General features: G+C 40.3%; 1 protein-coding gene across 8 annotated transcripts in view; it reads left to right on the forward strand.

Annotated features, from left to right (window-relative positions):
* FAM13A (family with sequence similarity 13 member A) overlaps window positions 1-19,907 on the forward strand; it is a 120,111-nt gene that overhangs the window by 35,237 nt on the left and 64,967 nt on the right. For all 8 annotated transcript variants that reach the window (XM_072927726.1, XM_072927728.1, XM_041715507.2 and 5 more), the window contains exon 6: window positions 11,977-12,149. In XM_072927726.1, coding sequence (XP_072783827.1) covers window positions 11,977-12,149 — 173 coding nt within the window. The remainder of the gene's footprint in view (window positions 1-11,976; window positions 12,150-19,907) is intronic.

The raw sequence follows: 19,907 nt of genomic DNA on the forward strand, positions 1-19,907 counted from the left end.
GAAGGATAGGGCAGCAAGGTGCTTCCTCCATTTTTTGATACCAGTTCATGACTACTCTCAGAAGTTCCTGCTCTTTATAGGGTTTTTGTATTTAGTGATGTCCAGAGTAATTGTCTTGTGTCTCTCTTGCACGTATGTAAGCTTTTTGCTTCCAACATATCATCTGTGCAAGTGTACCACAAATTGCTTTTTGTTTGGTACAAATGTGGCTTTCACTAGTGTCATTTGAAGGTTGCCTGATTGCTTTTTGGTTTTTTTTTTTTTGCTTTGAACTGACAGTGAACAGTCCAACAGAACATTTCCACCACCCATGACCCTTACAAGCTACCATGGTGTTTGGGGATTTTCTTTCTGATGGAAAATTACCACTGGTATTTGCAACCCTAATCACTGTGCTGACAACAAGTATTTTTTCTGTCAAAGCGCCTGCACAGAGTCAGTGAGCAATCCCATATAATAGCTTTCCCTTTTTAGGGCACAAGGCCAAACACTTTGATGAAGTAAATTGGATGACATTTTGGTGAAGTCAGAATGGCACATTCTTTATTGCAGAAGGAACTCTGACTCCTTGTTTCCGTAAAAAAAAAAAAAAAAAAAAACCAAAAAAAAACCACTACAAAAAACAAACCTAGGCTGTGCTTTAATTAAGAAAAAGGTTCACATTTATAAAAGTTCAAATTTATTTTAATTAAAGTGGTCTTCTATGTGTTAACAGCTAAAAAATAGATCTGGTGCTTTCTAGAAGCATTTCAAACTTGAACTGAGAAACCCACAGGACAGTTTCCTCTGATTATGCAGTGTGTGAGACCAGAAACAGATTAATTACTGAATCAAGCAGGAAAGAGAGGATGAGCACAGCATTAATAATGAGATTGTTCCAAAGATAATTGGGAGTATTATGCTATCAACAAATAAATTTATTGTTGTCATTAAAATAGAGCACAATGTATAACCATTGTTTTTAGTAGCTATTTTTTTCCTAAATCCTTCCTTAAGCAGTCCTAATCAGTTGCAATTAAAGTCTTGTGTTAGTGTGGTAGCATCATTCAAATACAAAAGACTTTAAATTGACTGCACAGGTCAGTATCTCCATGACTAGAATTGACTGAGGCTGATACATAACAATTTTTATGCCTATTCAACATTTTGTTGAAAAGGATAAAAGCAAGGGGAGTGTTCTGTTCTGTTTTGAACTTTGTATCCAAGAGAGGTAACAGTGTAAGATGCAAGTATGCTGTATGAATCCCTCTCACATAATTCTTAATCCTTAATAATGGCAATGGATAAGGAAACCAGTACAATCTATTATTATAGTGTAAGTTTAGGAGGAGCTGCAGGTCTCTAAATTTGCCACATTTGCAGATGTAGGAAATGACTGAAAGCTTTGCTTTATGCTGATAGACTTCTGACTGCACAATTTGCCAATAAATATTTTCTGTCAAAGTTAGGAAATCAAATGTTCTCTGGCTTTCTCTGTGATCTTGTCAATTCTTGCATGAAAATCATTACAGAAACTTAGTTCAAAACCTGGATTTGACAGTGTCCTGTAGAGATGCTGATGATGTACTTTGGCCTAAGTACTCTTGATAGAAAATTTCTCTTATTAACTGTGGTGGGACTTGATGCCAACATTAGCAGGTACTCTAGTTTGAGCAGGTTTTGGGGGTGTGAGATGGAGAGGTGATTGCTGGCAGCTGTTGACAGTAAGCAGGGCTTGGGTAACTTTCCAGGTGTAAACAGTTAACACTGATTGTTGAGTACACACAGTTGAACAAAACAAAGTTTATTTTGTATCCAGTCTGCTGCACTGGAGATTTTTTCTTCACATGAGAATAGAAAGTATGCATTTGTTAATAAGCCATACTTCTTAGAGCATTCTCTAGAGATCTGTAATGTTCTAGAAAAGTGATGCTCAGGTAGTACTTCTCCATGCTAGTCATTTTGTGGCTCCAAGTTCATTTATCCCAGTTGTACACGAGCCATGTCATGGGTTTTAAGAGAAATCAGGCTTTAAAGCACAGCAGATTTCATCCCACTCTTTCCACTGTTTCATGAATTTCACAAGCAATACTAAAAATTAAAAAATAGAAATCTCAAAGAATTCTCAAGCTTCAGGAATTCAAAGATGCACTGAAATGCAAAAGGTAGCCATGTAATGTTATTTTTTTCAATGCAAGTACAAAGGTTGGTGTAATTGCTTACTTCCTTAACAGAAATGTGGACAGACAGGTGCTCTTTAAGTCCTTGCAAGTGTGACCTGACTAAATGTTGTCAGTGTCATTACTCTGTGTGGAATGCGACTGCCTGACTTTTAATACTTGCATCTGAAAATTACAATTTAGGTTTATTGAACCCCAGTACTAAAGAGTGTTCTGAGAGCAAGGGTCAGGTTTCTGAACATGTACAGTTATTTATTCTATGCTAGTAGAGTTAGGTATCAGTTTAGCTGTGGTCAGAAACATCTTAATTGACTTGACTTCTTGATCTGTAAGTTCACAGGATGTTTAGAAAAACAAAATATACTTAGTTACTGAAGTACAATATGTTACTGGAAATGAGCATGTTCTTTCTACTTTCTGGATTTTAAAGAGTAAAATCAAACATACTGCCTGTTTTTCACAAACTAATATGCAAGAGCAAAACACTTGACAGCAGTGGGTTCTCAAACTGTGTTTGAAATTTTGGTTTTGTTTGTTTGTAATTTTTCCAAGTAGCCTAGGAACTTGGGCAGCCTGAAAATGTCACTATTAGGCCTGCCTGATATTCCTAATAGGTTTTGTCTTTCAATTTACATCTTTCATGTTAATGGTGGTGTGTTCTTCCCCTTGTCCTAATTAATATAAAGATGTCCTGTACAGTTAGAAAAAAACAGCCAGTTTGTAGGAGGAGTGTTATAATCTTATTGTAATGTTTGCCTTGTAAAAACCAGCATGAATTGAAGGACAGTAGGGAAGGGGCAGGACATTTGCAAATGTTGGAATAAACTGTAAATAAAATATTTTCTTTGAGAATCAGAAAAATATATTTGTGTGCATTCTGCCCAGTGCAATTAAGACTTCTTACCAGAGCCTGCATTTAGCAGACTTTTGGAGGTTAATGTTTAATAGGTTATTAGCTAGTGCTGTTTGCTGTGTTCCCAGTATATGGATCTTCTGCTCTTTTGGAAGTATTATTTTGTGCAAATTAAACACATTTCTATACTGAAGCACATGAATCTACATGTGCTGTTACAGGATCCATAATGGAGCAAGTAATAGTGTGCTATCAGAGGTTTTTCTGCTTTTAGTTCATGTACTTCTGTTCTCATTGTTCATCTCTGTTCAACATAATAGAAGCAATTATTTACTGCATGATTCCTGAAATCTCTGACTATTGCATAGTCACTTAATAGTATTCAGTCATTGGCAAGCCTGGTCCTACATTAACTGCAGGAATGTTGATTTCTAAGTTTTGCTATCAGGTGACAGAAGAATCTGATCTAACACACATGATTCCCTTGAGTCATTTGTCTGCGATGACTTAAACTGGAGGTGTAGTTGTAATGAAGATACACTGCCATAAAAATGGGAAATAGAAAACACCTATGAGATCACCTTGAAGGTTCTGTTAGAGTACAGAATGTATTTTTAACTCCTGTTCTAGTTCAGAGGTGAATGATCCAAGAGCAGGATCTTACCTGTCCTTTTGTTGCTGGATTGTTACGTGACCTAGTGGAATTTCTAGTGGAGTCTCAGCTTATCTGTATTACCCAGTGTTGATTCAGAGAGTCATAAAAATGAGCTTGGGCATGTTTAGTGCCAGTTTATTGGTATGAGAGGGCTGCTCCACCTCTGTTCAAAATTCCTGAGGCCTGAACCTGCTTTTATTACAGAGTTTGTAAACAGCATTCCTTATTGCTGAGAAGGAAAAGTGATTGAAGAGTGGAAGCTGGAGTCAGCACTTACAGTTGTCTTTGCAGTTCTTCAGGTTCCCTGGTTAATGAGTTGGCCATAGGGTAATGCAAGGTGGGAGAAATACAGAGGTAAAACTAATCTGTTTTCCTTGAAGGATCTGTGTGCACTTTATGGGATATAGCACAGTTTAGACCAGTGCCAACAGTGTCTTTTAGGCAGCAAATTTTTTCATTACTGTGTAATTCATTGTCATGCTGTGAACAGGAGAAGCACCATACATGGAGAAAGACAGGTTTCTTAATAGCTTGTTTTAAACTTTCCAACCTACTTACATGGACTTCAGTGGGACAGCTCTGAATTTTGGCACAGCTTCACATTTTTCTAATGAAGAAATCCTTTGGCAAACACTTACTTGTTTACACCTCAAACAGTTGGCCAGCAGGATGAAGGAATGTAATGAGCACTGTACTGACTTACCTTTGTTCTCTGGCTTTTGATGGGCTCATTAACATTTGCCCTTTAATAGCACAGCAGAGAGTTACAGAGCATTTGCTTTAGGATTCCTTCACTGGAGGTGACATTTATTTTAGGAGTATACTGAAATACCAAATAATGCCCATTGTAACTACAGTAACAACATAATTTTTCTTGCTGTCACTATGGTTCTGAATGGGCAGGTGAATACAGACATAAGCAGAAAGTCTGCCCTGTGGGAAGCTGAGAGCAGGAATTGCCACCATAGTCAGCCTTCTAAGTTCATTCCTGCTTTTCTCCTGTGATTGAGATCATCTGATCATATTTGTGCTTCTCCTTCTCAATGCATCATCTGTTCAAGCTAAGAGAGTCCAAAGGGGACAAAAGGCAGAAGTTACTCCAAGAGGAGCAGTGCTCCATCAGTGTAGTCAGGGCTCTAGGATTTGGATGCGAATAACTTCCAGTATCCTTGTGGGACACATTCAGGATTCTGACTAAGGCTGGATTTTTGTGTTTCTCAAGAGGCTGTAAGGTTTGTTGCTGCGCAGAGATGATAAGACAATGGCCTGTTGTATCTCTCCGGTATGAAGTCATGCATGCTTGTTTTGCTTTTAAGGTTTTTTTTCTATTTACTCCACCAGAGAGTCCTCAGCTTGCCTTTTGCTAAGATTCTTAGGACCCCTGACCTGCAAAGTCCACATCAATCCCACTCTTTCCTCTCCAGCTGGATAAAGCTCTCTTCAGTTCAGAACATTGCCCTGCACTATATTTCCTTTGCAAACAGATGCCAGGCAGCAGTTGGCCATTGCTGGGAGCTGGTTGTATCTTCTGGCTCGAGGCCCGTACATCTTGTTGCTTTTTGGCCTACATCCCATGCAGACTGCACGCTTGCAGCATTTTGACAGAGCTGCCTGGAGAGCTGCATGGGGCAGGAGGCTGCAGGGGTTCCCTTAGGCAAATGTGCCTGACCTCCTGCAGAAAAAGGGCCTTAAGGTGTTGCTGGTTCACTTCAACAACCTCCTGTTATGTGTGTGCCTTGGAGAGTCACAGGTTAAGATAATCTTACTACTAGGTTGATTTCTTAATTTTGAATGTTTTTGGGACAGGATAGCTTTGAGTTCAGGTTACATCTTTCTGGAGTGTACAGTTTTAATATTCATTGAACAAATTTTGGAGTTTGTTCTCTGAATCTGTTTTGTTTAATAAGAGACATGATTTTGACCTTGAGAGTTTACTGAAACAAAATTACTGGATTCACAGCCAGTGACAAGTAAACTACTTCTGGAGCAAGAAATGCCATATCTGCATAGCTGTGTTTGAGTATCGAAGGTTTTCTGAGAGTATTTGCTAGCTCCTTACCTCTGGAATCAAGCAGTTTTAGCAAAGTGTGTGTTTACTTTCAAGCATTTGAGCAGTTCTGCTGTTCACTGTGGCTTTGGTCAAATATGGAGGCTGTGGTGTTGTTTCCTGAGCTCTGTCAGGCTTGGTGCTGTGACCACTGCCCTGGGGAGCCTGTTCCAGTGCCCAACCACCCTGGATGTCCCCCAGGACACAGGTGGTCCTCCTGGCTGCCAGGGCACTGCTGACCCATGTTCAACTTGCCATGGACCAGGACCCCCAGGTCCATTTCCATGGCACTGCCTTCCAGCCTCTCATTCCCCAGTCTGTCCCTAGATCCAGGGTTGCCCCGTCCCAGGTGCAGAATCCGACACTTAGCCTTAGTGAAGTTCACATGGCCGATGATTGCCCAGTCCTCTGATTCATCAAGGTCTCTCTGCAGAGGAAGTCAATAGCTCCTTCCAATTTAGAGTCCTTTGCAAACTTACTTAGTATCCCTTCTAGTCTTGTGTCCACGTAATTAATGAAGTTGTTGAAGAGCACAGAGCCTAAGATTGGGCCCTGTGGAACCCCACTAGTGACAGGTCACCAGTGATGTCACCCCAGTCACTGTAACTGTTTGTGCCCAACCCATGAGCCAGTTGCTCACCCATCCCATGATGTATTTATCCAGCTGTGTGTTGGACATTTTGTCCAGGATACTATGAGAGACAGCATTGAAAGCTTTACTGAAATCCAAAGGATTCCCTTGATCAACTAGATGGGTTACCTCATCATAAAAGGAAATTAAGTTGGACAAGCAGGACTGGGATGTGGTTTAAAGGAAGATGATACTCATCTCTTTGATTCCAAAGAGTCATGCTCTCATTAAGACATCAGAATTTGCATAAAACTTCAGCATTTCATTGAACTTTAAAGCTTCATACACTTTAGGGTTGCATCAAATTTATAACTTTGATATCTGAGAAGAGCAGAGTGCAGAAGGAGGTGTTTTAGTCATCCAATGCCTAAAAATACAAGTAGAGTAAGAGAAATCCAAATTTGGCAGTGGCAGCTGTACATATTGTAAAGATGACCACATTTATCGTGACTTTACAGTTTCAGTATGGCAGTTAATCAAGGAAGGATTTCAGGCTTGGTTTTGATGTGGAAGAGAGTTGGTAACTGAATTATTTTTCAAGTATGTGTTGACTCTGCTAAACCTGGAACAACTACAGAACTACTGATCTTTGTCTCCCAGTGTCAGTAATTTGAGATGATGAGGCATCTTTAATTTGAGAAAAACTTCACAACTGTAGTATTCCTATGTGGTTTTAAAATCAATATTGTAGGTGGTAGGTGAAGTGATGAATCAAGGTAGATTTTAGTGACATTTTTACATTTCATTATCTTCTGGATAGAATCTATGTTTTGGGAAAGCATTTGGGCACACGCCCATTTTAAGTAAGATAGCAGCCCTACTAAAGGCAACTCTACTGAGGGACACCACTTGTCACCTTGACAGGGACACTGAGCCCTTGACCACTCCTGCTGGATGCAGCCATTCAGCCAATCCTCATCCACTGAGCAGTGCATCCATCAAGTCTATGTCTCTGCAATTTGTAGAGAGGGATGTGGTGGGGGCTGTGTCAAAGGTCTTGCAAGGTCCAGCAGATAACATCTGCAGTTCTTCCCTTGCCTTCAGCTCTACTGTTACAGAAAAAAAATAGCAGATAATTCAGGTTGGTTTGAATTATGTTGTTCCACAGCCTCTCTGACTTCTTTGTCCCTACTGGTGTAGTCCACATAGCACTCAAGTCATGATTTTGGCACTTCCTCATGCACAGAAATTCTGTGCTATGGCCAGTAACGTAATCACACCCTTAGCAGGAGCATAGGAGTAGAAAGTGAGAGAATAATGTAAGAAGTGTGAGATGAATCTAACTGAAAAGTCTAATTGCAGATTTATTCCTGCCTTTGAAAGCTGTTTGGGCCTGACATATATCTGGTACTCAAAGATGCAGGAGATTTATCCTAGAAGTCCATTACTGCAATAAAATGTTGGTGGAGCTGGTGTTGTGTGAGAACTGCCTGCAGTATGAAATTTTGGAGAACAACACAAGAACAGCATAAATACTTGGTCTGCTCTGAATGACTTGAAGGGATTTGCTGTGTCAGCAGGAATTTCCACCTCAGATTCTCTGAGGCAATTCATAGTGACCTAAACCCTCTGGCAAAATTTGTGTCTCCAAACAAGGCCTGGTGTAATTGTCATTGGCATTACCATTCACTTTGGCAGAAAGCTGTAAACTCTGTGTATGAATGGAATGAGTGGAATATATTTGTTCAAGAGGTTTCAGTGGGCAAATACCAAGTGTGGGTGACTTTGGCAGGCGCCTCATTCCCTGGTCATTTGACTGGGCAGAACTGGTTGAGTCAGGTTGATTAGCTGTCAGGCATGAATTACAGCTGGCTAATGTTCTCCCTTTCTCAGTCCTTCAGGAAGCAGAGGTAATGCTGATGAGTGGATAGATTGACATTAAAGCTTTGTGCTGATAGCTAGCCAAATTGAGACTACAGTGAAAAAGAAACCAGCATTCCAAATTTCCATGCATTGCTCAGCCATGCCTATGTTTTTCCAAATAAGTGTACCTTTTTCTATTCCATGGGATATTTGTTTTGATATAGACAACTTCTAACTAGGGTGACAAACTATGAAGCCTTTCAAAAAGTCATATGGAACTCTATGTTTGGTGGACAACTGTAAGAATTCCATTTGTGTATTAAGCGAATTTTTGAGGGAGGTTTCTCTTGTCTGGAAGAGTATTATGCTTGTATACCTTTCAAGAAAAAAAATGTGCTGTGGATGTTTTAAATACCTTGTGGGTTTTTTGAGGATTACCATATCCTAATAATATCTTTATTATCCTTTCAGTGATGACATTTAAGTATAAACTCACAGCTAGCTTCGTCCAAAAGATCTGTTTTTAGACTTCATAATTACTTAACTCAAATGGGTATGAATTGTCCAATTATTTGAACATGTTCATGCATAGCTTGAGATACTGGAAGGTTTTTGTTTTCCTACTGAAGAACATGAGTGAGGTACTCAGAAAAGCAGGATGAGCTTTGCTAAGGATCTATCTTCAAACCATGTTGATTCATATGCACAGAGCTTTCCAGACTCATCTGGAGCAGCTCCTGTTCTTCAAGAACAGAGAAAGATTACTCACCATACCACATCAGATCTTTAGAATATGTCATATTTATCTTTGATCTTTGAACCCAGGAGCTTCTGACACCTCACAAGGAGATGAAACATCTTTATGATGCAGCCAGTCAGTTACGAGGAATCTTCTTGTTGGTATTGTCTGGGATGATCTCACTTGGCTGGTCAGCTTGTGCCTCCAGGTGAAAGATTTTCTTGCACTTTCTTCAACATCCATCATGATGCATGTTTATACTGGTCATGAAACTGTCTAGTTTCTATTACAACTGCAAACACAGTTCCTTGCATCTGAACTTTGGGACAGCAAAACTCAACAGCCAAATGCAGGATGGACAGGGTAATATTACGGTGTAATATTTCCTTTGGTTCTGTCATTTGGTTCTGTTCTTTTGTTTTTATTAGCCTTTATTGTCCATTTGATTGTCAGTAGCACCTGATGCTATTTTGCTTGTATTTGGCTGAGAATGAAGGTGTACTTTAAATTACAGACTAGCAGAGTCCGTGCTTTCAGTGGCCACAGACTGTAGCTGTTCTGTGATAGCCCACAAGATACCTGCTTCAGGCTGAGTCCTGATCTTCATCAAATGCAATTTGAGATTAAGCTTCACCAGAGAAAAAACTTTCAGGAAACAAAAATCAAATTATTTCTTCTTCAGCCAAAGCCTACTCTCTAGGCTTGTCCTTGGATTTATTGGTGTCATCTTCCAAAGTGAAGCCTTGTATGTATTTACAAAGATTTATAGATACATGTTTGTTTGGTAGTTAGATTTTGCCAGGGACAAAATGCTGCTTTTGACAGGTGCCACACACATCAGGCATCTCAGTATGCAGCAGGTCATATGTTCTTGAGCTGAGCTTGTTTAGCCTGGAGAAAAAGAGGTTTAGGGGTGACATTGTTCTTTATATGTACTTGAAAGGAGATTGGAGACAGTTGGATTCTGGTCTCTTCTTCGGTGCCTCCAGAACCCAGGCCCTGCTGCCTCCTGTTCCGATTCTCTCCTGTAGCACTGCCATTGTGTAGCTCCCTGTCTCCCCTCCTCCCCACACACGTGGTTTTCCCCTTTGAAATCACTGCACTGCTGCTGTTTTGTACCAGCTAGGAGACACTGCCTGGTGCCCATGTGCTGTGTGCCCCGTTCCCATGGTGCCAACAGCCAGAGGCTGCTGCAGGTGATGGGCTAACAGAATGCTGCTGGAACCAGCACTGGTCCAAAGGTGAGATCCTGACTTCAGGCAAAATGCCCATTGATGTCAGCAAAGTCAGGATCTTACTCAGAGCAAGCAGTCCAGAGGCTGAAATTGGGAAGCTCTCTCAAGATGTCTCTCTGATATTCCTTTGCACTGATATGTATTTTATTTTTCATTTTATTCTCTACAAAGCTCAGTAAGAAGCAGCCTTCTGTCCCATGAAACTTTTCAACATGCACAAAGCATTTGAAAGCAGCTGTGAGTGGAATGAAGTACTAGAAACAGAAGTAAAATACATTTTACAAAAAACCCTTAGGGTAAGCCAGGTATGAAAAGAAGTTCAGAAATTTTCATTTACTGTCCAGCAGATCTGTAACAACTACAGCAGGCAGTAGAACTGAGAAACAAATAGATAGTTAAAGTCATTAGGGGGTACCAGCATTGTTTCTTTAGAGAAGAAATTTTTACAGAACAGCTTGTGAACATGTGCATAAGTATAATCAGTATAGTGCACTTGAATTTTCAAAAGGTTTTAATGGGATTGTCAATAGTTTCTAAAGAACCAAAGATGTCTTGTGATCAGAAGGAAAAACTTCTTATTGATTAATAACTAGAAAGCAATAAAAAGATATGATTGGTTTTGTGGTGGAGAAAGGTTTTCTGAGAAGTCCCTTAAGGATCTTTGTTGGAACATGTGCTATTTAACTGTTTCCATAATAACCTAGAAAATACCTAATATACTGCTAATAGAAAAGTATTCAAGGCAGGAAAAACGAAAAGCTACAAGGCTACAAGGACTTTCAGAAGGCTTCTAATTTACTCTTTATTGGATGAAAAACTGATTAGTTGAGTCTCCATCACTATGTGCTAACTATGTCCACAAAACCCCACAGATTATATAAATTTGTATACTGATGAGCTCCAAATTAAGCAATCATGAAAGCAAATTAGTAGAAGTTAGAGTTCGTCAGAAGTCACCACTAAATCTGCCTTCATATAGAATGCCATATGGAGTTCTGACTACATTTGAGAAAGGACTTCATAGTAGGTGAAAAGGTATAGAGAAAAGCAGCAGAAATTATCAAACACATAAGTATGACTTCTGTAAAATGAGAGACTAGACAAACTCGTATTTTCTGTCTGATTAGAGACCTCTGCTGGAGTAGTATAAAGTCAGGATTGGTATGGTGAAGTTGGTTAAGGAACGGTTACTGGCAAATTCTCATAATTCAAAGCCAAGGGAAAGATTATGTCACCATACCTAAAATAGAAGTACTTTTTAATCAATTTAAATCAATGTGTAACAATGTTGCAAAACTCCCAGCCATTGGATCTTGCAAAGACTAAAACCAGAAGTGAACTCAAGAGCAAACTGAACATAATCACAAAGGTTAGGTTCATTGTTTGCTCTTAAAATGAGGGGCAGACCTCCAAACTTGCTCTTCCCTCCTAAGCATTCTTAGGGCACGTGTTGATATCAATTGTCATTAAAAAGGGTAGGAAGGGAGTTGAGAAGAGCTATAATAATTGCTGTTAGCATCTGTTTCTCCAGTTGTATCAGGAAGCAAATTCAATGTGAACTGGTTTAGTCTGTCTGCTGTGATACAGAAAATAAGTATTTATTTCACTTACCTTTCTTTTCTATTTTTTTTTCTTGTCCCTGCTCTTTCAATAGACACACCTTTATTTTTCTTTAAATAGTCTTTATCAAGCTGAGTGTTTGATTTATATGTATTTTGTAATACTGTTTTGCACCTTGTCACCTTTGCTGTTTGTACACTGGTACAAAATGTCTTTAGTTACAGATTATGTGAAAGGGCTGTTCTGGCCTTTCTTCTTTTCACATTTCAATTTTCTCTCTCCTTGCTTCTGTAGATGACCAAACCCCCAGTGGAGCCATCCAGCCAAATGTGCCTATTGCCACAACCAGGCCAGTCAGATGGAATACCTCAAGTCAGCCTCCGATTAACAGACAGTGCTTCATGTGGGAAGGAGGTGGACTTAGCAGATGAAATCTCCTTTGTTAACAATGATGTGTTTTTCTCCAGGTTAGTGTTCTTTTTTTTTTTTTTTCTTTGTGTTTTTCCCTTTTTTTGTTTTGTATCTGCATCTCTGGCTCTGGGCATTTTGAACATTTACACAGGATACTGGGGTGTAAGATAAATTAATGTGCCTTTTCTGGTTGAATCCACACACTACAAGGCCAGCTGTGTTCTTTGGTGTGCCTCTCCAACATAAAATTTCAAGCATATGAAGGTAACCTGCTTGGAGAAGGAGTGCAGGTGGACAGGTCTGATCTACAGACAGGCAGTAGAAATTACACCAAGCACAAGATGCAACTAAAATGTGTCTCTTGAATAATCAAGTGTATTTGATCTTCCCAGTTTAAGTCTTAACAGATGGCTGACTTTATTCTCACTCTTAAATCCAAAAAGGAAGGGGCTTTTGAAGGGTTTTCTCTTTCTGGCAAAAGTTATGCTACTGATAGTACTACTCCATTCAGACAAGAATAGAAGAGTATGTGTAGAATATCTATACAAGTATCTTTGTGAATTTATCTCTGAGTGTCTGTCAGTGTAAAGCATCTATAAAAGTATCTATCTAAAAGAGTGTTTTGAGTTTTGATTGCTGGCAGATTGTCTGGTAGGTGAACAGGTAATGGGCATTTTGCTTTCTTGTAAAATCCTTCCCTGCACATCAGGCTGAACCAGGATCTCTTCATTATTCTCAGGATATTGAATTGAGTCTCTCTCTTCTTCTGTGTAGTGCAGCACATGAGGGATTCAGGTTACTGTGGGAAATAGAGTGTGCTACCAAAATATGGAATTGGCCTGATGTGGGAAATAGTGCTATTCACATGTAATGAAACAGAACACTGCAGTGTCCCAGCATACCAACCAGGAACACAAAGCAGAGGCAGTGCTGCCAGACACGTAACTGAGTGACTTCACTGTGTAAGCAGGAGATGTGTGCTATTCTCAGCACCAGAGCAGACAGACAGTTTATGAGACCAGTTAGCAAATTATGCACTAACACCAGATTTTGGTCATAGTAATGGTGGTGAAGCATAGATGTTGAATTTGGTTTCTAGCCCTTGGCAGGCACACTTGCTCTTTAACTCTTAGCTATGTTAGCTGTGTGTTTCACTCTCCCCAAGCTTCCCTAAAAATTCCTGCAGCCAGAACACATCAAGTTTGTTTACATGGCTTCATCAGTCCAGCTCCTTTTCACTGAGATGATTTAGAAATCAATGATCAGAGCAGGTCAGCTGGCAAATTGGGGAAGGCAATACAGTTCTAGCAGCTAGACAGGGCCAGGCAGATGGGGCTGTGGCAGAAGTTCCAACCTCTTGTGTTGATATGCTGGAGCCTGGCAGAGAATGTGCCTGTACTGTTATGTGTTCCAAGGTGTAAGGAGAAATGAAGTGCCCAAGGGCTGAAAAAAAGAACTGCCAGGTCTCATGTCTGGGAAGGTGTGTGTGACTGATGTACTTCATGAAGTAGCCCAACAAACTTCCTTTATTTTAAGAGAACAGTCCCCAAGCAAAGTAATTATTTACTGTAGGGAATTCTGCTTTCCTGTCAATGTGTAATTACATAGAAGAGTACTGCTGAAGTACGGGACAGTTGGGCCAGTGCTGGCACAAGACATTAAGCACCAAATGAAATGTGTTTGTAACTAGGCAGAAGCCTGATCTTCATGCTCGGGCCTTGGATTGAAAGATGTCTGTGTATCTGATTTTATCTGAGAAATTAAAGAACTGTAGAAATTAATTCTCTTGTAATTCCATTTTGTTCAAGAATGCCCTAGTTTTCTATCCTGCCACACTTCTGTACATATTTACCTAATTGCATTGAATATCTATGCTGCTGTTGCTTCTGGTACTTTTTTGTCAGTGATCTACTGCTGCTGCTGAAGGAGGAGTAAATAGTGCTTGCTGTTCTCTTCCCAGCTTCAGGCTGGCAAGTTGTTGGGCAGGATGGGATGGAGAGAAGGCTCTGGACTAGGAGAAGAGCAGAGAGGTATCTAGCACACCTAACACTCTTGGGGGACACTTGTCTGTGCAATGGGCACAAACCTTGATTCCCTGGCATCACTGTAGAGCTCTGATATATCAGGAATGGTTTTAAACGTGCTTTTGGCAGCCTTGTGACACTGCCATGTAATTTAAGCCCACAATGAAGTATTACCTGGTGTTACTTCAGTGCAAGGCTATTATTAGGAGTTTTCACCTTTTCCAGCAGGAGGACTCTGGCATCTGACCTAGATTACAAAGTGCTTTGCAAACACACTGCTATTCTTGTTGGGGGGTTTTGTGTCACAAGGTACCAACAGTTCTAAAATAAATCTTATCATTAATTATGTGTATTTACCAGATAAGTTTTAGTGAAACTACTGTATGTGCTCAACTATGATATGATCTTTGTTAGAAAAGAATAAAGGTTGTTTTTGGCAGTAATAATCATTTGCTGTTTCATGAAAACACCTATGGTTTGTTCCCTTTCCATGCTCAGATACCATGATATGGGTGGATTAGAAAAGGATAAAGGGCAGAATTCTACTTCTAGCAGCTTTAGAAGTGTAACAGTGAAGAAATAACCACACACACTAAGCCCCTAAGGCTCCTTCCAGCAAAGGATTGCAATCTTCAGTAAATTTTCCATCAGTTTGATTTGACACTAGAGCCTTAAGGAAGAAATGAAGAGACTTCTGGTTGATTAGTGATTTTTAATACTATTTAAAATGCCTCTTAATATGTGTCTTCATACAGTTGTCCTTAAAACGAAGATCCACTTATTAAGTAGCAACTGCAGTTGTGACTATGTCTTCTATAATGACTTACCATTTTTTAAAAATACTGAGAGTTATGTTACGCCTCCTTACAGGTATGATATTCCTCATTGCAGGAATTTTTTGAAGGTGCTGCTGTCATCTGAAATATGCAATACATCAGTTGGAGTCAAAACTTTGCAGAGCATAAAATCTGTATCACCTTCTGTTCACAACAGTTATCTTAAGCAAATGTTAAAAATTATGTTCTTTTTTTCTGAACAAAAGAGGTGGATTAACTCTATGTACCTGTAGTCCCCACTAGCACATAATGCATGTGTTGTTTTGAAAATTGCCTCATTATTATAGCTGTATGCCAAGGGCAAACTGCTAATTATGCAGCAGCAAAAAAGCATACCTGTAATGCAGCTCTTGAGTAAACCCAAAAACAGTGGAGAAGGAAAGAGACAAAGGAAGGGGCAGGAGAAACTAGTCCTCTTAATAAATTATTAAAGTCTTTAGGCAGTATGCATCCTGTTACTTACTTCTGTGAATCTCATCTCATTTTTGCAAGAGTTCCTGTGCAGAGCTTGAGGGCAGCCAAACCTCCAGAGCCTGGGAACCACACACGTCCTTTGTCTTTACCTGGATGAGAGCCACAAGGCACACACTGCAAACTCAGGAGCTGGGGAAGGCAACAACTTTTGGACTGGAGAGGGGGCTGGAGGGAATGGGCCACCCTGGGGCCTTACCAGACCTCCAGGGAGAGGGGTCTGGAATGGGCCTGCAGCTCTGTGAAGCTGAGAGTCCCTCTTTGGGTCCCTCTTTCTTTCTCTGTCTAGAAGGAAAAAGTCTGCTCAGAGCTCCAGTTCATACATAACTGCAGTAGTAATTGGCCTGATTTTGAATAAATTTAGAGGTACTAAAACTTCAAATAACTGATTCCAATAATATATTCAAATGGCTTTTACTTAAGGGTTAGTATATTATGATTTACATGGATACAAAGGTAGGAGGGCCTCTTGCAAGCAATTAATTCTCTCGCTTTTTGTGCTAAACTTTGTATACAAGTAAAGAGAAGAGAGAGTCTTCGGAGAGGAGGGAAAATGCTTCCTGCAGTCAAAATATGAAGCAGGGGATTGAGGATGGTGAGCATAAATGTCTTTCCTGATACTGGCTCAGAGGTGCAAGCTGTCTACAGACTTTGGTTGACGCTATGCTGGATCTTTTGTCCAGGAAAGGGTGCTGAAATATGCATTGCTGTTGTACATATCTATTCTAGCATTTGATAGAGCTGCATCTCTTTGCACCCTTGAACTGGTTTGAAGAAGAGTTCCTCAGTGGGAGAGCATCCTGCTGTTTGTGGTGCTGTTAGGCTCTGTACATGGAAATATCAAAGGAGTGAGCTGAGTACCCATCCTTGCCTAGCAGTGGTTGGGTGCTGGGGAATGGGTGCCATGTATGGCAGACAGACTTTATGAAAAACACGGTGCAGCTCCTCAGAGCCACAGCAGTAGTTCAGTAAGCCAGCCTTCTGTATTTTGTAGCCACGTCTTTGTGTGCTAGAGATCACAAATTCCTGTTTGTGACTGCCATCACAGCTACAATAAGATTTGTCAACAGAGATAATGCTGTGCTGGCTTTCTAACACGTGCGTGTTCTCAAAGAAGTTTGTTTACATCCTTTTGTTCACAAAAATCCTTATATCTGGCCTGTGTCCTGAAAATAGAGGAACCACATGCCTAGTAGCATGGTAGCATCCCTAAAATAAAGGGTTGGTTAATGTACCCTGCTGTGCCTTCTTAATGACACTGTGTATTTTCACTGCTAGTTATTGAGGTATGAAAACATACATATATTTGTACACTGAGAAGTTTGTGCTTACTGTAAACACTTTCCCTGTTTATTGGCTTTCCTCTTAGCAGCTGAGGTTTAAAACCAAGGCAAGCCAAAACTTATCATTAGTCTCTGGCATGTGATAAGAATTGGTCTGTTCTTGCCAGAACAAATCAAACAGGGGGTCTAGTGTTGTTTGCTTAGCTGACTATTTTTGTTTAGGTTTGGGTTTTTTTTGTTTTTGAAGTCCGTCATGCCAGTACATTCAGTCCCCATCAAAAGTAATAATTTGCCTTACCACTGAGGAGCCTTGCTGCCAGGTTTACATAAGGAATTGCAGCCAGGCAGCAGGCAGGGCTGCCCTCCAACAGCCATGGATTCTTCAAGAAACGATTCAAGAAAGGGGTAAAGGTCTGGAACGTTGGTAGGAGGTGGTAAGCACAGTTGCCTTCTGCATCATTCTGCGTGCAGCAGCCTCTGGCAGGCCCTGTTCTGAGCCCTCAGAGAGAACATTTTATGTAAAGTGTTGTTGCGTTTTGCCACTTTCTCTCTTTAGGTTGTGTTGAATTAGTTTTTCCAAGCTGACTCATTTAACTTTGCAAGTACATTTGTCTCCACCCTCCTATGCAATCAATTCCCTTCTTTCTTGCATTGTGGGATGCTGGCAGCAGGAACTGCCTTACATAATGAGCTGTTAAGAAAAGCATTTAGTTTTCTGAAAACACAGCCACAAAGACATGTGATTGCTGTGTCTCTCCAAGGCAGGTGACTGTGAATGGAAAATCAGGGTGTGGTCTGAGTTTTTATTGGGTTCTTCTCCCTTGTCTATAGCCCAGATGTAATAACAGTCACAGACCCATGTAATTATGTAGATTTTTTCCATGCAAGTCACCTGGGTGGATTTCAGTGTAGTTTTCCAAGCATTTGACCTTTGTCTTCCACTCTGCACAGGTTACTCCTTTAAATTAGGCTTTGTCCATCACACTGTTCTAACTTTTCTTTATAATTCAGCCGTTTTATTTTTGTCTCTCTTTGCAAGATTTACATGGTGACAAATTATGGCTTGTGGGATGGAGAATATTTTGAATCTTATGTCCTGACCTGTGCCACAGAAGTGGATGTTCATCTTGTAAGGAAGAAGAATCATACATGAAACAAAGATCCGGTGACTATTCGAGGTAGAAGGCACATATGCACTTTTGTTGTCATAATGTGCATATGGAAACAAAAGTTCTTCTTTTGGTCCATAAGCCAAGTATATCAGCTTTTCCTGTTTCCTGGGACAGCATCCAGCAGCCTTAGAAATCAGAAAGGGACTAAAGTAAATTCACAGTAATTGAGTAACAAAGCTGGAAAAAAATCACTCTCTTTCTGTACCTTTAGGCATTGCTCTCTCAGCTAGAATGATTCTTTATTTTGTTATCTCATTTTGCTGCAAGGAGGAAGTCCCTACATCTCTTGAAGCTGATGGCTTTCTGATACCAACTGGATATCATAATATGTCACATATTATGTGACCAATTGGGTCACATAATAGATTTGCTGAGGAAATAAAGGACGAACGTCTGTATGACTTTTAAGTAATTTTTAAACAACAGGGTACGTGATGTGTTATTGGAGAACACACAGTGAATAATAAGGAGTTTAAGCTAACCTTGGAAATCTTTGTGCTTTTAATATTCATGTGTATATAAACCAAAACACCCATTACTGACCCGTGTTTTAAGCAAGTATGGAAGAAGCAAAGCCTCTGCACTGTGACTTGACTTATTTTTACTTCAATAAGTAGTTCCCTCTCCTGTAACTTCCTTAGTCTGTCTGCTGAAGTGCCTGGTCCATTGTTAAGATGGAGTGGTTCAGCACAGAGTGCTTTTTTTCCCGTAGCTTTGCAGAGCCAGCAGTTTTTGACCACCTGAGGCTGTGAGTTATTCCTTCCCCTGGGGAAGGACCCGGGCTTGTGTCCTGCAGGCAGTCCCCACAGGAAGATCAGCAGGCAGAGGTCACCGGGTTCTCAGTCAGGTTTGTTTGCTGCTGCAATTTCCCGGTCCAGCTGGGAGAGCTGCGCGCTGGGACGTTGTGTTCAGCACGTTGCAGCGTAGGCTGCTGGGTTCAGCTGTGACTTCCTATGACACACATGTGTATTTTTATTCAAAGTGGTCAGCTGGCTGTCTAATAAGAAGAGGCTGAGTGTGGCACAGCAGAGTTGTCACTCACTGCTGCTATCACTTTGCTTGCATTGGTTTGGCTCTGAGCTGTTTCGGTGTTATAAAATCCTTCTCTTTCATGGTCAGTGACCACAAGAGATTTCCTCTCATTTTATCTGTATGTGAGGAGTATGATCCCAAGCTGACTGCTTATCTAAAAATTGCACTTCTTACATTGGCTCAGTGCCTTCCTCCTGGCCAGAGAGGGTTGCCGTTAGGAAGTGTGATAATAGTTCTGTTCCTGTACCAAAGCTTTTCTTTTCATTATGCACCTGCTGAAATAGTGTGTTTGTGCTAGGGATGCCTGCAAAGAGAGGCCAGTAGGTAATTGCAAAGAAAAACCAAAAACTGCTTGGTTGTTAATGACTTCTAGTTGTTAAGGCTTTCACAGGACTCCTGGGAACAAAAGATTCCACCACCAATTTCTCAGGTCCTTTCACAGTCTCAAGCTCTGTGCATTCAGAAAGTTCGAGTCACATAGGGAGGGATTAATAGCTAATAAAATAACAGTTTTATTGTTCTGCATTGTGGTTAGGAATTATCTAGCCACTGTAAAATGATTTGGAGCAGTATGAACACTACAACATATTTCATAAAATATTTAGATGTTTCCTTCAAAAAATCCCATCCTGAAACTTCAGAAAGTGTCAAATTGAAAAAAAAAATTCAAGTGACCACTGTTCTAACAGAGCTATTAAGCATCACAGAAAAAAATTTTCCTCTAAAATCTTACTAGCTTTTGCTGGATGTATGCTCCTTTAGTAGAAAAATATGTTCTTTTCCTAAGACTCTGAGAGGTGGTTGGGAATTTGAAAACTTACAGACCTTACCCACGTTGTTCTGAATGTTCCTGATAATGAACTTGTATGTTGAACTTGTTTTCCTGCAGTATCCACTTATGCCAGTCCTGACAGGAATGTCCTGCAGTGGGACAGAAGGGTGTTAGCATAGCCTGGATACGTGCAGAGCAGCTATGCTCAAAGCTGATGTTGCAAA

Source organism: Taeniopygia guttata, chromosome 4 (assembly GCF_048771995.1).
Source record: "Taeniopygia guttata chromosome 4, bTaeGut7.mat, whole genome shotgun sequence".
NCBI lineage: Eukaryota > Metazoa > Chordata > Aves > Passeriformes > Estrildidae > Taeniopygia > Taeniopygia guttata.